General features: G+C 40.5%; 1 protein-coding gene across 3 annotated transcripts in view; it reads right to left on the reverse strand.

The window, feature by feature from the left end:
* The window catches only part of LOC124177744 (disintegrin and metalloproteinase domain-containing protein 10-like), an 86,428-nt gene that overhangs the window by 5,036 nt on the left and 64,519 nt on the right, over positions 1–16,873 (reverse strand). Inside the window, exons 8-17 of one of the 3 annotated variants that reach the window (XM_046560506.1) lie at positions 13,104–13,228; positions 10,245–10,373; positions 9,240–9,408; positions 5,289–5,458; positions 3,697–3,864; positions 2,309–2,436; positions 1,912–2,026; positions 1,685–1,819; positions 1,364–1,406; positions 258–494 (exon numbers count right to left, since the gene is read on the reverse strand). In XM_046560506.1, coding sequence (XP_046416462.1) covers positions 298–494; positions 1,364–1,406; positions 1,685–1,819; positions 1,912–2,026; positions 2,309–2,436; positions 3,697–3,864; positions 5,289–5,458; positions 9,240–9,408; positions 10,245–10,373; positions 13,104–13,228 — 1,379 coding nt within the window. In that variant the 3' untranslated portion in view covers positions 258–297. The remainder of the gene's footprint in view (positions 1–257; positions 495–1,363; positions 1,407–1,684; positions 1,820–1,911; positions 2,027–2,308; positions 2,437–3,696; positions 3,865–5,288; positions 5,459–9,239; positions 9,409–10,244; positions 10,374–13,103; positions 13,229–16,873) is intronic. The other 2 variants (XM_046560504.1, XM_046560505.1) reach the window with 2 other exon arrangements.

Below are 16,873 nucleotides of genomic sequence, written 5' to 3' on the forward strand. Positions count from 1 at the left end.
GTATACACTCGCCATGTTCGTTCTAAATCTGAATATGCACGTGTTGATGACCAAAAAAGTACTTCGGAAGATCGATCTGCTAGAAACATGCTAATGAAAGTACTTCTACGAAGCTGTCATAACGGTCGCACGTTTCGCAGAAAAGGCAAACAACGCAAGGAAATGAACACCAGCCATTGAATGAACAGTTTAATGTACTCGAAATATTCAATCTGGACATTGTTCATCCTCGGTTTGCACGAACTGGGAGCTTTTACCTTTGGTGCTTTCTCCTTGGAGACCGAAGTCACATTCTTGTTATGCTTCCGGCGCCGTCTCTTCTCTCTGACCTTCCGGCTCAACGGAAGTTTCGCCCTGACCGCTGGTGGATGAACCGTGACTCCCCCCTCTCCTTCCGGTGGTAGACGTACCGTCTCCGTCGTTGAGCTGTGGATTATCGTTACCGATTTCAACTTGAGATCGGGCCGCTTCCCCAACAGTTTCGTGCTCGCCACCTGTCGAGACATTCAATATCGTTGAGAGAATTCACGGCAAAGAAGCGGAACAAAAAATTAATACAAACATCAAACCTAATGAGATAAAAGCATGGTTAACTTGATTACGCGGCTCCGATGGACGGTATGGGTGTGGAGTGGAAAATTCTAGCATTAAACGAGCTTTATTTTTCTACTTTCTTTCTCTGCCGACGGTATAAGCTGAAAAATAAGCTAACGAAGCCACTGAGACGTAATCTTGAATCGATCAGGATTGTTCGAGCCAATTTTCCGACGAGGATTAGCGAAGTGAACTTGGAACTTTTCGTGTCAACCGAACCAACTTTCTTCTCTTCTTCGCTCATCTTTCTTCTCTATCACATTGGGTTTCACAAACTTTTCTGTGTAGGACTAGGTTTAATAGCGAAGAGAATATTATTCATCTCTCAACTAGATGCAAAGTTTACCCAGAACAATTTTCCAGTAAACTAGGTGACAAAAAATAGGTATTGTTTTCTACCGACGAAATACTGATCATAGTATAGGTAAATTGGCAATCATGATAGATGTTTATTCAAGTTCACATTACGAATGATGGAGCTTAACGAGCTTCTACGAAGTGATTTGGAGGTTTTTGCCGCAAGTGCTGATATTTTGCGATTCGAGGAGCTAATTGTTGATCGGGTTACTACTTAGCTCACTGTTTACGCCATCGGAAATAATCAGTAATTTTGTTACATACGTTATGGACGTATTTGATCGGGTTAAGGTCAAGACGGTGGCAAAGACGATGATCAAAGTGTTTACTGCTAGCCTAGAATCTTTAAGACACAACTGCAATACAGGGAAAATTATCAGGTTCGACTCCAAGTCTAATCGCAATCACTTACTGCACTTTTCGCAATTCTTCGGTGAACTCTTCTCCGTTCTTCTCTAAATCGGGCAAAAGGTGACAAAAAATATTCGCAAAAGGATCGTTAAAGTATCGATGAAAGTCTTTTAGAATCTAGATATCATTTGGATTGATCATTTTTTTTTGCGGTATGAGATCCGGTCGAATTCACTTGCAGTGAGACTTGGAAAGGATTGAAATTACTCGAAGCGAAAACTTCTTGGAAGACTTGGATGTTCTCGAAATGTCTCACGACTTGAAGTGAATTCGAAGGACTTGTCCGCAGGTATCAGAACTGTTATGAAAGTTGAATACGAACCAGAAGAGCGATTGCAGCAAGAACTATGAGCGCCACTGCGTACCAATGATCGGCTACCCATCGTTTAAACGATGCGAGACTTTCATCGGAGAGAAGGAGCTTCCTGAGAGTAGCCAGAGGGCCGCTCGGATCGACCTTTAACAACACAAAAAGGATAAATGGAGGTTAAGAACTTCTTCGCGAGTCGAAGTAGCCGCCTCGAGATACGCTCCGCGTCGTAAAATTACCTCTCTGCATTTCTGAAACACATCGCAGTATCCGTTGTAGTCATTGCAGGGTGTTCCAGGCTTGGAAAACATGTCCGGAATATCGTAGGGCCGTTTGTTCCAGTCGAAGGACGAACTGCGGAAGTAAAACTAGGTGGTGAATTGAAAAATGGTAAAAGGTGAGAAGAGCCTTGGATGGTTTTTAAAAAACTACGAAAACTCAAAGGCCAACGATGTTTGCACCAATTTTGTTTTCATTGTCTACCGGGGTTTTTTTTCGCATGAAAGATCATCGGGAATCCATGAAAACGTGCTCTCGACGTTTTCGTTGCTTTTTCGCAAAAACCATCGGCTCGCTTTTTCATAAATTTCGACTCAGTTTTTAATCATGGCGGATAATTGGTCGAGGATGACTAACAGGCAAGGCTTATTCTCGCCAGGCTCTCTGCAGCAGAGTTCACAGGCCTTTGTGGGTGGATCGGTTGGCCCTGGAATGCACTGACAAGATTCCAGTCCGTAGGCGAGGCAGATACTCCCCGTGCACTCCTGAAACGTATTTTAAAACGGTCTTGTTTAGCCTCGGTTTTCAACGATCCATTCTCACGTATTCTTCGCGCGTATCTCGTGCACAATTTTACGGACTGTCCGAAGAATAGTGTAAAAAAAAAAAAAAAAAAAATTCAGAAGAACATGGCGTTAATTTGCAGAGGGAAAATGTGACAGCGGCTTAAAACTTGACAACCTTTTAGCGTCTCAGGAATTTTCTATAGCACGTTGTATCGAAGCGGAAAAAATAAAAATTAACGAAGAAGGTGAAGGTACAGTTTTCGTTTTACGAGATTCTATCGATCAGGAATTTATACATGACTTACAATTAAAGCTAACCTGGTGTACAGTATTTTAAATTTCTTCAAAAAAATAATAATCAAGGTCACGTAGTACTCCCACCTCTACCGACCGAGCACTCATCTCTTTTCTTCTCATACATTAAATAAACAAATGAACGGAAAGAGTTCAAATTGTGTCGCTCTTTTCTAACGGAATTCAGAAAAGTAAGTCATATCCCGAAGATCGTCAAAAAAAAAAAAAAGACAACGCGTGGCTGACTTTTTTTTTGGAATTTAATATGTGAAAAAAAAGGGTGAGTTTTCTCGGTCGGTAAAGATAGGACACTAATAAACGACTTTGATAAGTTATATTTATTTCCGTGGTGATGAAGCGAATTAGCCACAGCTGGATTGAGAAAATTATCGGCAACCCAGATCGCTGGGAGGATTAATTAAGATCGACAAGTTCTACCGTTCCTCCATTATACTTTTAGCAAAGCTTAAAGCACGAAGCTGTGATTCTGAAGTTATAAGTTGTAAGAAGAATAAGAAAAAGCAGGAGAAGAAATTTGTGGTTATTGAACGAACTGTCACCTTGTCCGGTGACAATAAGCTTCGACCTAATTCCTGCACTTTGTAAGAACTCTCCGACAAAGCTTTTATGGAAGTGAACCGCGAACCGAGGTCCGCGAGTCGGAGAAAACGGGTTGACGCGGTCAGTAGGAGCTTTTCTTCTACGTCTCTCTTTTTTTCTCACTTCTTTGTTTTTTCTTCATTTTTTTTTATTTGTTTCAATTTTATGTTTTCATTCCATCTTCTTTTTTTTTTTTTTTTTGTTTTCCTTTTCACTCAAGTAATTACCGTACGATTTCAGGCTCAGGTTTGTACCGAAAACGCATTCGGTTCGTCGATTTTAACCTGTGAAGAGTAGAAATAGAAGAAAAATAAAGATAAAAAATTGTTTAAAGATCAAACTCACCCCCATAAAGCAGACCAGCTCGTCGTTGCAGACCGTCTTGTTCAGCTTGTTGATAGACGGTGGACAATGCGGTACACGACCGTCGCAGAAACTTGCATCTCTGCACCCGTTGTCATCCCTGCACTTGACATTGAACTGCAGTTTGCATTCGGTCGTGCAGCATGGGCCCTGTGCAAAAGAAATTAATTTCACCTTACTTGTTACGATGGGTTTTTCATCGAGTTTCTACAAGGTGGTTTATGATACCAGAATAAAAAAATGTATAGATTCATAATTACTTTTGTCGTTAAAAAAAAAAAAAAAAATGAAGAAGAAAAATAGTGAAACAATTTTTACTAACAGTTGCATAAACGATAGGTCAACTCTCTTCGTCCGAATTAGCGATTCAAAATTTTATTTTTCCCTTGCTAAATACAGATTAATTTACCGAAATTCTACTCGATAAAGTTTATTTTGTTCTCTAGAAGCAATTTGTATGTTTCAACAGTAACGGTTGAAAGCGATAAAATTTTATCGACAAAATTTTAATAATGATGAAGAAAATAAAAGTAAATAAATGAAACACTCCTCGGGGCGTTTTGCGAAACGTTGAATTTACAGCAAACGTGTACGATATAAAGTGTAAAAGGCTGACGCTGCTCCAGACGAGTTGGAAAATATAATGAAAAAAAAAAAATGGGCAATCACAAATAGAGAATACGTGAAATAGAAAACGCGTATCGTTTTACTCGAGTTTGAAATTTACCGGCAGGGATGAAACGGGATAAATGTATCGTTCGGCAGTTTTACAGAAGGCATTAATACTGCATCCACTGGAGTATCTGAAGCGCGTAGTGCAGACGTTGAGCGAATTCTAAGGGTTGTAAAGACATTGAGCTTTACGTATAACAGAAAATTGAATCGAGAAACTCGATAGGTGTATAATACGCTGTGAGCGTTGTCGAGATGGAAAATATTCTTGAGGTAATATATTAGACGTGTAAATTTTACACGTGAAGTATTTTACGCCAACTCGACGAATGATGTTTCAGATTTTTCTCTCAAACCGTTACTTTTTTGCATAAATTTTTCAAAGATCCAAACAGAATAACATTTTTGATATATTCAAAAATTCTTCGAATTCATACATTTTTACGCACGAAGCGTATGATTACGTGACTGATGATAGATTTAAAAATATTGATAATTGCTAAGAAAAATAACAAATTTGGAAATTTTAGTTTCTAAGAATTCGGTCTAATAAATATTTTAATAAAAGTTTCCAGTTCCGGATTTCGCTTCAAACAATCCTCTTTGATCTAAGATCGATTTTCGAGAGTCGTTTCGTAAATTTCAAAAGTGCAATTCAGTTTTTCATCTTTAACTTTAATCGTTTGCGATAAAAAATTAAAACAGTTAAGGCCTGAGGGGTAACCGGAACAGACAAATTTCTCTCAGTGTATATAGAGTTAGTAAAGTGGTATAAAAAATGACGAAGGAAATAAAAAAATGGCGAGAGAAAAATCATTTGCAGAGTTGGGGTTGAACATTCCGTGTTGTATAACGTTAACCGAAACGAGACAGCGAAGAATATGCGGGGAACAATCCCTAACCTGACTGGGACTGCAAATCGAGCCGGGAGTAAGTCGGCAGGGAGTTTCTTCGGCGGGTGGATAACGACGCTGAGGGAAGCAGCAGGAATCTCTGCAATCTTCTTCCCAGCCGCAGTCGCACTCCTCGCCTTCCTCGACGACGCCGTTTCCGCAGAGGGAAGCTTGGGGCTCTGTAAAAGAAAACAAGTATGCATGGAACAAGGAAAAAAAAAAAAAAACAAGAACGAAATTAAAGATAAAACGGAATCGGGACGAGGAAAATTCCGGGCTGAGGGACTCCCTCTATCTCGGCTAATAACTCAACGGGAAGATAGAAGAGGGGGGGGGGGGGGGGGGGGGGGGGGGTAGAACTTGAAAGGAAAATTATAGAAGCCGAAGCCAAAGTTGTTTTTAATTCGGTTACGACGACGAATGGATCATAGTTATCCAATTTCCATCAAACTTATTAGCCTGCCTCCAGAGCCACGGGACCAAACTGACTTTATGAAAAAAGTTTTCTTTCACTGATTAGTCGAGTTATGTCGCTCCTCCTTCGGATCCGGTTTTTAACCGAGCAACTTATTTAGGGCAATGAAAACTTCCCGAGTCTTTTCCCCCCCCCTGGAATTTTTAACGATAACGCAATATGCCGCGTCGTCCTAACTTTGTTCGGGGGAATTTCGAACCTTCGAATAAAGTTTGAACAAAAAATGAGCGACGAATCCATCGTTGAAATTTCGAAATTGACTATTTCTCATCCTCAGCTCAACGAACGTTTGATCTGCACTACAGACTGCAGTCACTCGATAAACTCGAGCTTTGTCTAGAAAGCTCTTCCGATCTTCAAAGAAGCTTCGCTGCTCTCTGCCTGTGGAGAGTTGAATAATCGTCGCCTTTGCTTTTTATCTCTAAAAAGGAAACGAAATACCCGCCTTTTTTTTTGCTCTTCCGTCAATAGTAGCTTCAAGCTTCGTGTTATCACCGCGGATCGAAACTGCGAGTTCTATTTCGCGCTCTGCTAAATCTTTGCTTTTACGATATCGTTATCTGTGGGACATGTCGAATTTTTTCTCAAATTTCAATTTGAGCAAAACAGATATAAATCATTGATTGTGTTTCCTTAATAAACGTGACACGAGTAATTTGAAAGCCCAAAAATTGCGATTTGCTTCCATTAAAATGAGAAAAAAGAAAAAGAAAAAAACTTAGGTTACGTGGTGATAAAATGGCGCCGAAAATCAAGCTCTGACGTCATTGGGGACATTTTCCAATAACCACACGTGAGATTTCTCGATGATAGCGGAAAGACGCCGGGCGTCGAATAGATTGGATTAGCCCTTGCACGGACAAGCTTTCACTCTCATCTCTATCCTGCGGGGTCCTGCGAAAGGTTCTTAGAATTTGAATTTCTTCCCTGCATCCGTGATTTGATCTCGCCTCTTCGCGCCTTAATTCTCCTCGGGGTTTCCGCCATTTCCCGAAAGGCGGCCACCGCACAATGTACATTGTAGGAGATGAAGTTATATCTCGTACCTGCGTGTAAGCCGCGCTCTTATCTTTTTCGAAATCTCTCCCGTATGGCGGTGAGAATTCAATTACGCTCACGTCTAAAGTCGATTGTCACCGTGTAAGAATTGAAATTTCGTAATTCGTCGACTTTTCCACATAATTTCCAGGGTCCGAATGATATTTATTAATTTTTTTCTAGGTGATTGTTCGAACTATCCAGACGTTCGAATATATTAACGTTTATTTTCCACTTTCCCGTATTTCAAAGCTTTTGAATAATTTAGAAATAGTCTTTCTTCTTCATTCTAACTTCTAGAATCGAAGAATCACGCTTTGGATTAATTTCACATTACAAAAAGTAAAAGATCTTAAGGCGCAGAAGTTACAAAGAATCTTCTTTTTTTTCAAAACGGTTCTAGTCCTGTAGAAAAAAAAACACACACACACACACACACACATTCAATGTTTCATGAGCTACATTTTTAGTTCTGACTGATTTCTCCAGCTGATTTAGAACGCGGGATTTGGGTATGTGGTTTTTTTTTTTTACAGAAACGACAAGAAGAAGAAATTCTGTGAGAATCTTTGACGTTGATTTGGTGTAAAATCGATGTAGATTATACATATATATATGTATAAATATCAGACGCTAAGCCTTTCGATTATCGGGTGAACGCTGTTTTTAATCTCTGGAATTCGCTGCAGTATTCGAGAAGAGGGAGAGGATTGGATATTGGAAAAAGGGTTGAGTATAACAGACATGGTGAAAGGCGAGAGAAATGATAAAAAGGTATACGCTGATTTGGAATTGGCGTGAGTTTCGAAAAGGGCGTAATCGGAATAGCCGGGGGGGGGGGATTTTTTTCTTTCTATCTCTTATTTTTTTTTTGTGGTTTTTTTTTTTTTTTCACAAATTTATAGCCGCCCTCGTCAAGCCTGCGTGTGAAACTGCGTTAATTGAATTTCAAAGTAACAAGTGTTTTCCCTTCCCTCTTTCGAATCTTCCGCCCCTCGATACGAGGGGTTAATTGAATTTCCAACCGAACGAACATCGCGCTTTTGGAGAAAGGAGGCCGACGGATGGATTGAAGGGTGGATGGATGGACGGATGGATGGATATGAGTTGTAAGGATTTAAATTCTCAGCTTGGAAATTGTCAACTTATCGCGGGTGACGAGCGGGAATAATTGACATCCTTTTTTCCCGCGACATAAAGAACGCGATTTTCACCCTTCCAAGGATGAGTGGTCGTCTGGACCGTGTGAATCAAAAGTTACAAGAGACAAAAAAAAAAAACGTTAGAAAAATCTTCACCAATATGTTTTTCGCAACAATGGTAACGAAAGGGAATAAAATAATATCATCTGTGTTGCGTAATAGAAGTGAATATTGACTAATTCGAATAACACGAGAGTACAAGATACAAACATTTTTAAATGATATTTTCTAGTAAGAACCTTTGAAATTATGAAAACTCTGGTGTTTTTATTTATGTTCTTTATTTTGTCAACCCGATTCTGACTTTTTTAAGGTTATTTTATTCGCTACAGAGATCTCCAGAGACTGATTGAAATTTTTCTGTAGTTACGATACGACAGATTCATAGTTCGTCAGTAATTACATTTGTACGTTACAAGTTTCATCTCTCCAGTAAGAGATTTTGTGAATGTGTGAGAATATTATAAAAAATCCATGAGTTTAATCATTTTCAACATTCCAATTATCAAAACCATTTCTCAAATTGTTGGTAAATATATCTTAGCTTGTGTTATTCAAATTTTCGCATGTAACAAAGGACATGTTAATTTAATCGCGTTCACTATACAAAATCATTAGGATAAATTGTAACATTGCTAAAGATTTTTCAACCGACATTTTCTGACCGAATGGAATTTATTAACGATGCGATATTTAGTAACGATACGTAAGATAAAAGTTCATTGTTGTGCAATTTTAAAATAACTTTCGATAGGTTGACTTTTCGAAATATGTATGACTATGTTTTGGTTGTTACGGTTTACCAAAAAACAGAAAATCCTGAAGAGGTGCGAAGCAACGATTGTTTCCTAAGCTTGCTTCGTTGCATCAACGTTACTTGCTACTAAATTTAACCTAATAATTTTCTCTCTTCCTAACCCAATATTCAGACGATTCATCCTCTGAAACCTCCGCCGACTGCGTGCGAAGCTTCTTGCGCAGTGCACCAGACAAAACCGATAAAGCTGATTCGACGGTATCGATTATACAATATTCCGTACAATTACTGGCCAATTACGGCGGGACGAAACGACGAAATATTTTTCCCCCCATCTTCGTGCAGTCGCGGAGATAAGAGGACCGAATATTTAGCGCGAGCTTTTTTCCTCTGATTTTTTTATCGGGCATTTTTTCTTTTCTTTTTTTTTTCACCTTTCTCCCTCCGCGACGCGTCATTATTATAATGCGGCTGAAATTCCTCCTTACCCGTGAAGCATCCCTTCGGGGAACGCGCCTTGGTGTTTAGGACCGGATTGATCGCGCTTATGCTGCAGGGGCTGAAACGGTTGTTATTTTTCTTATCTCCGCTGGTGGCGCGCGCGAACATTATGAAGTTTCCGTCCTCCCCTCCTGGTGTGCACTGTTCCGGATCGTGCTGCAACATATGTCACGACGGATTAAAATCTCACTTTTCCTCCTTGCCCGAGATTGAATCGGTACTGGGACAAGAGGCAACAGAAATAATAACCCAAAGGGAAATTTATCGTGGCAAAAATAACTCGCACAAAAATAATTCGCTACAAAATTATGATACTTGACATTCAATTTAATTCAACTTAATTGAATGCGATTCGATCTGATTTATCAATCTTTTTTCATGGGTTATTTTTGTCTTGGATTATTTTTGTTTGACTTATTTTTATTTGTGTTATTGATAACAGGTCATGTTTGTATGAGTTATTTCTTTCAGGTTATTTGTGTTCCGGTTATTTTTGTTACAGGTTGACTTTCATCATACGTTATTTTTGACTTGGATTATTTTTGTTCTAGGTTAGTTTTGTTTCGATTATTCATGACAGGTCATATTTGTATGGGTTATTCTTGTTTTAAGTTATTTTTATCAAGGTTATTTTTGTCTTAGGTTATTCTTGTTTTAGGTTATTTTTGTCATTGGTTGATTTTTTCATGGCTTATTTTTGTCTTGGGTTATGTTTGTTCGGCTTATGTTTTTTCGGGTTATCGGTTACAAGTTATTTTTGTATCGTTTATCTTTACACGGATTATTGAGGTCGATCACCATTCGAATCGAGGGCATTGGCGAATGGAAGTTTTCAGAGTCGGGGTGAAACGCCGTAAAACATTTTATCTTGAAGTGGATTTTTCGGATTAGAAAACGCGAGACGAGTCGCAAATATTACCCCATCGTGACGCGTGGCGCCGTTGTTTTTTTATTGTTTTTTGAATTTTTTCTTTTTTTTTTTTCTCACTCACCGGTGATCCGAAGTTGTGACCAATTTCGTGAGCCAACGTGACGTGAGAAACCGCCGGTGGCACGTGTTTTCCGTAGTTTAACAACGTCACGATACCGGTATTCAGAGATTTCATGCTTCCCCGATAATGCTGCAACAAAAAAATATCATGCGAAATTTCAGTGATCAGAAATGCTTCAGAATTCAATCATCAACTTCAAATATTAAATAATGATAGATGGACAATCCTTAGAGTTTCCTGACAACCTCGCTGCTTCTCAAATTTGCAATTCTTACTGGATATAATTCCGCTCGTTTTATAGCCACGACTTCTCATTTATCTTAAAATCAAGCACGCTACGAGGGAAAAAATCTTTGACCGCTGTGATTTTTTCGTTATACGGAGTAATTAATTTAATTCTATACCTACGGAATTAAATAATGTTTTTTAATCGATCGGAGTTTCATCGATATCACAGAACGATGCAAGTTCCTTGACATCGTTATCTGTAATTATTTCATAAAATTGGTCAAATTCATTTTCATTTAATCAGATTATTTACTACACTTCGTAGCTATCCCTTGTCAAATTAATTCACTTCAAGTCAAATAGAATTCAATGACTTCTTATTGTTAGAAGTAAAAAACGGGTTATACAGCCCAATTTGAGGGATTGTATTTTTCTATTTTTCTCAGTGTAGCTGTGAGGTCGTAAGTCCGATTAAACAAAAACGACTTTATCAATGTCGAGTCATTCGTGAATAACTTTAACTCTAACTTTCATTCAAATATCGACGTGAACTCCAGAATCTCAGATTAAAAATTTTCGTATTTTCTACTCTCGCCTTCTCTCTGTTTCCCGCGTTGCTGCTTTTTACACCCTGAAAACAAGTAACTGGGGCGTGAAACGAGGAAAATGTCACCTTGCCTTGAATCGCGTGGGTTTTAAACCTGACGGGAGGATTTAGCCCGTTGAACCTTAGCGAGGAGAAGGTAAACGCCTCGTCGCTTATTATTGCACGATAAGCGATACGATACGGCGGATGGTGTGCACTTTTCATTCATGATATACATTTCACGTCAAATTAGCCAAACGAGGTTTGAATAAATGAGAACGCGGCTCGCGTCCCACGCAGAACGCGTCTAAAATTTTCGCTCAACGTAAAAAGACGTTAATAATTACAGGTGTCATTTATTTTACTCTTCGCTAACCTCCGATTTCTAACTTTGGAACTTTTATAACGCAGAGTGAATTTCTAACGACTGCACGGCATATCATCTGCTAAAACTTTATGCGCACGCGCTATAATCCGGGAACCGCTGTCGTCAGGGGGACCAACTGTCAATAACCTCAAATATTTTTACTGTCGTGAGTTGAACGCGAGTCAATTTATTGCGTTTTACTGTTTGCCAGGGTGACTAACCGTCATAAATGTAACCTCAAAAATTTTGGCAGTTTAACCCACAACCGAGGTCACGCTTATGAGTTTACACTTGTGACGGTTGGTAGCCATGGTAAACAGTTGCTCTCTTGGATCGCAGCGCGTGCGCGTCAAACTTTAGCAGACGACGGACCGTGCAGTCGTTAGGAATTCACCGTTCATGTATTCACTTGTTCACCTACAAATACGCCGCTGTGTCAGTCGTCGGTTAGTCTCCAAAGCAGGTCCAAAACTCCCGTCTCACTTTCCGTCAGAGCAAATAAGAAGAAGTAGAATAAAGTCGAAAAGGACATAAATAAGAAGGCGGGCAGGAGTCTTATTTGCTATCGCGTAACTAAATCTCTCCGGTATTTTCTTGCAGTCTGCTTTTTCCCTTCTCTCTTTCTCTCTTTCACTTTTCTCTCTCTATATACGTATATATATATATGTATACAGTAACACCGACGTGTGATCTGCGTGTATTTATTTACCTGTCCACCGGCTTTTCCACCACCACAAACGCACAGCTTGATATACTCGGCTATACGTCTGTATCGTCGTTTCGATATGGTATGTATAATATCTTTACACGTTTCGACGATATTCAAACCTCTGCTCTGCGGACTTGCCGATCGGTGCACAAAAACGTCAATTCGTGCTACGGTACGCTTTTCGTTCTGTATCCCGCTGCCACGATGCAAACGGTTTTTATTCTGTATGACGTGGCGATATTGAATCGAGATTTGAACTACCGAGAGAAATCTATAAAAGCGCGGGTGAATGTAAGGAGAGGAGGACAGTGGCTGAGAATAATGAATTCCAAACACAAACGGCACACTTATTTCGTGCACGATTTTTGATATCTTATCAGACATGAAAATCAAGGTCTTATGGGACGTACATTCTCAACAAAAAGTTAGTCTCGGTGAGAATATTGAATACTTCGCGATGAGATAAGAATCTGAAAAAAAAAAATCAATCACAACCAAGTTGATAAAATCATCAATCGAATATCCGCGAATTATTCCACGTCATTCGATCAATGAATATAAATTCCGCATCGCGCGTTTTGACTCGATTTCTAAAAAAGTGAGAGAATCTATAAATATTCATAGCTACTAGAGTGGTAGCAAGATATGTCGAAGACGGACATTCTTAACGGTCAAAATAAATCATTAAAAAGTTGAAATTATTTGCAGGTCGTGTTTTACGATCTGAAAGATGTTGGCAAGTTTTCCTCGTGTACAAATTGGCCGTTTGCAAGTCTCCTTTCTTTATAGTGGCTTATATAATTAAATACTCGATAAAGTTTTCTCTCCGTTGTCTCCCTCCTTTTTTCTGCTCGTCGACCGTTTCGTCTCCTCCTTTGGAGTCCGCCGCCACAATGTAAAACAAAGAAAGAAACCAAAAAAAAAAAAACACACAACTACGCGTAAAACGATTAGCTTCTTCGTACTTACTCCGTTCTTCTCGCAGACTCCACCGGCGTTCTTCAAATCCCCTGTCCAAGCCAGACCCAGTGTACCCATCTCAAAGTCCCTGTAGGTGAACATGTAGGCTAAGCAAAACGCGTCGTAATCCTCCTCTGGAACAGAAGAAACGTCGAGAAACGACGCGTGAGAACTATACTAACGAGGAAGAGATTTCCCTTCCCATCGCCGTTTTCCTCTTTCGACGTCCTCCGTAAAAACCTCCGAAATAACGCGGCTCGGGACGAATCGGCACACCAATTTTTTCTAGCACATGGGACCAGCCATCGGTGGTCGAACAGATGAGCGAAGAGAAGCCGAAGAAATTGCAGAACTCCATCTACGCGTTATGCCCCGAATGAGTAAACCCGAATTCTTGTTTATGTTACGATCATCGAGAAGCAGGTTCTGTTTGGTCGATGTAAGTGGTTGCCGGTAGAAGCCGTAAACCGTTGACGAATAATAAAAGTCTGCGCCCGTGAAATTCAGGGAGGGTGTTTTTGTACGATGGAAATATGTACACGTATGCCTGTACGTACAGGTGTACGTATGCTTCCAGAGGGTATAAATTGAATCGGGCCAGGGACATTACGACGCGTTATAACCGAGGGGAAGATGTCGCCTTTTATATGTTCGACGAGATCGGATCGGATCGGATCGGATGAAATCGAATCGAGCCGATGAAGGTAGAGGGTGAAATCCGGAGGTGCAGGGTACTTGCTGCAAACAAGAAAACGCGCCACTTCTATCACCACGTCGTGTCTGACGATAAGAAAAACTATTCAGCTTCCCGGCTTTCCCCACTATAGATAAACGACGGTACCGCACGTGTGGTTTGGTTAAGGAGACTTCAAATATTTCATCAATCTTCGTGGTTTGCGCGTCATCGAACTTGTCTGCTTGTGTCTCTGAATTTTCATCTCGTCACGCAGCTGTGAATTTGTTCGTATACCCCGATTTCAATTCTGTTCAGCCGGGCAGATGCTTCGAGTTGGTAATTTTATCAGTGGAAGTCACACGTCGCTACATGATCGACTAAATTTGCGCGGGTTAACGTAATTGGTATTGGAAGATCAAACGAGGTAACGACCGGTAAAGTTGAAGCAAAGTAATAATCAAATCCGTGCAGATATAACGAGTCGAGTGAACGGAACAAGTAAGGAAAAACAAGGATTTCGAGGATTATGATATTAAAGAAACACCCCCGCAGCATAGACAGTCAAATCTAATTCTAAATTTCATCTCGTAGAGCATTAAATTATCCCTCTTTACCCGTACCTCGTGTATAATGTAATTTTACCCGGGGAAACGGAAATGACGAGAGGAAGGAAGGAGGTTGGGGATGGGGGTTGGCGTCTCGGCTACGACGTTGGTGGTGATGGTGGTGGTGGTGGTCGTACACCAGCGTCGAAACGCGGAACGAGGATGCAGACGCGCGGTCGCCGGCTGCGAGAGACGATCATTTGCTCGAACTGTGACTATCCGAGGGTGCAGAACTCGTGGAAGCCGGGTGGCGGGGATGTAAAGGACAAAGGGAATAAGGGAATAAGAGAGCCGGGAGTACGCTCTCGGGGAACGACGTGGGGCACCCGGTCTGCCGAGACTTCGTCATTTCCGCCCGTCAACCGAATAACCGCCGCTCCATATCTCGTGGCCTCCGGTAACCATGGAGTCGGCGAGTCGTTTATCCAATCCCCGCTGTATTCGTTAGTTCAGATTTTAAACGACTCTTACGCCGTGATCGAGAGATCGGCATCTATCAATTTTTCCAAGCCTCATGAAATCGTGCCAGGATCCCGCTAGCACCATCTTGTTATGTTGAACCGATTTGGAAGTGAGTGTCATAGGAAATTGGAGTTGGTTCTATACAGTGTAGCTGACTCCAAAGTCACTTTGTGCATCATTCTTGGTTGATCCGGGTCACCTCAAGCTACTTCATTCGTTGATTACTTTGATCATTGAATGAATGACTTACGTTAAACTGATTTGAAAGTATCATAGGAGCTTAGAGTTGGTTCTGTACAGTGTAGCTGACTTCAAAGTCACTTTTTGAGTCATTTTTGGTTGAACTGGGTTACCTCTAGTTAGTTTCTTCGTTCAAGTTACCTCAAATCAGTGACAAATTGAGTCAGTAATTTCACATTGATTCAAGTTTTCTCAAGAGACTCGAATTTATCTCAAGTGACTTTGAGTTAATTCACGTGAAGTTACAGTTACTTCAAGTGATCACGAGTTCATTGATTCGAGTTAACTTCAACTGACTTTAAGTGCGGTGGAGTAACTTCAAATTGATCGAGCTTTGTCCTAAGCAACCTCAGGTGACTGACTCCACGTGACTTTTTGCGACTTCAAGGCACTTGAACTGTCCTTACGCGAATGAAAATCGTTTCGCAGAATTTTCAACGAATGATCACGATATTTAGTGACGTTGGAACGAGCGTCAATTTTTTAGCACACGGTGTTTTACTATTCCTTGTCATTCTTCTCGAAACTGGCGTTATTATTATTATTACTCTTCTGAAAAGGAAAAACATACCAACCAAATGGACTCACAGAAGTGTGATAAAAAAATGTGCGCGAAGAAAGATTTCGTTATTCTGTTTTTATTCTTCTTTCTCCTTTCTACCTTTCTTAACGTATCTCTAGTTCTTTTCGTTTTTCCCTTTTACTTTGAATTATTACCCCTGGGAAAGTAACATAATCCCAAGTTCAAAGGTATAGTATTACGTAAAGCGAGGGACTTTGCCGCGCGTTTGAAGTCCTTATGATTTTCCCTACGGAGGATCGCCGAAAGGAATTGAAGGTCGACGAAGAGTCAAGGGGGAGGGAAAATTTCCCGAAGAAATCATGTGTTGCTGGGATAAATGATCTGTTCTGTAGCCAGTATAAGTTTTTCTCGTTTAATGTACCCCACAGGCACGTGTAATAAATTCTGTAACATTTTCCTCTCTACTAAACATACTGATGAGTAATTAACTAACGAGACGTTTCCGATCTAGCGCTTTAAAGGCTCCTCTTCAATTTTCCAATAATTAGTTGTCACTTTTTTCCCTTTGAAGCGAAAAACTGCCGTCGAATTCACAGATTCCAGAAGTGAATTGGCGATCGATGATGTTTAGGACGACTCTCTCTTCCAGCGAGTAAAGAAAGAATTGATCCGTAATTCGAATATATCATCAAGAATCCTAAAAAAACATCCAGACACCGTGAATTCAAACACGTATGCCGTATGCTTGAGTGATTCGTTGTTAGCTGAAAATTCGTAAATTTGGCAGACGCGCAGCTGCTTTTGTCGCAAAGAAAGCTCTCCTTTTCCCTTGTATTGCCCTGGCAAATTTTTGGCTGCGTTTAGAGCTGAGGGTTGGTTCTGATTCTCCGGGTCGGCCGTCAATAAATGAGAAATGCCTGCAGACTCGGCCGGTTTCATCCTCCGCGACCGTTTCAAACCCCTCGTGGTATTCCCGGCACGTTTGCAATACAAACCCCAGACAGGGACTTCCTTCGCTGTCCCTGTCCGTTGGCCTGGCTAACCTCCCTGGAAAACTCACTCTCCCAATCTTTCTCTTTCTCTATCTCTCTCTCTCTCTCTCTCTCTCTCTTTTTACTCGGTAATATATTTTTATATATCCCTCGCCCAGGCCTCAGAGACCAGTCGCGTTCTCCACGATACGTAAAAATAAAACGATCGTATTCGATACAGCTTCGCGAATTTTTACCCCACGATGTCATTTAATTTCGACGGACCCCATGATCATGTGCTG

The sequence above is a fragment of the Neodiprion fabricii genome, chromosome 3 (genome assembly GCF_021155785.1).
Source record: "Neodiprion fabricii isolate iyNeoFabr1 chromosome 3, iyNeoFabr1.1, whole genome shotgun sequence".
In the NCBI taxonomy this organism is placed as follows: domain Eukaryota; kingdom Metazoa; phylum Arthropoda; class Insecta; order Hymenoptera; family Diprionidae; genus Neodiprion; species Neodiprion fabricii.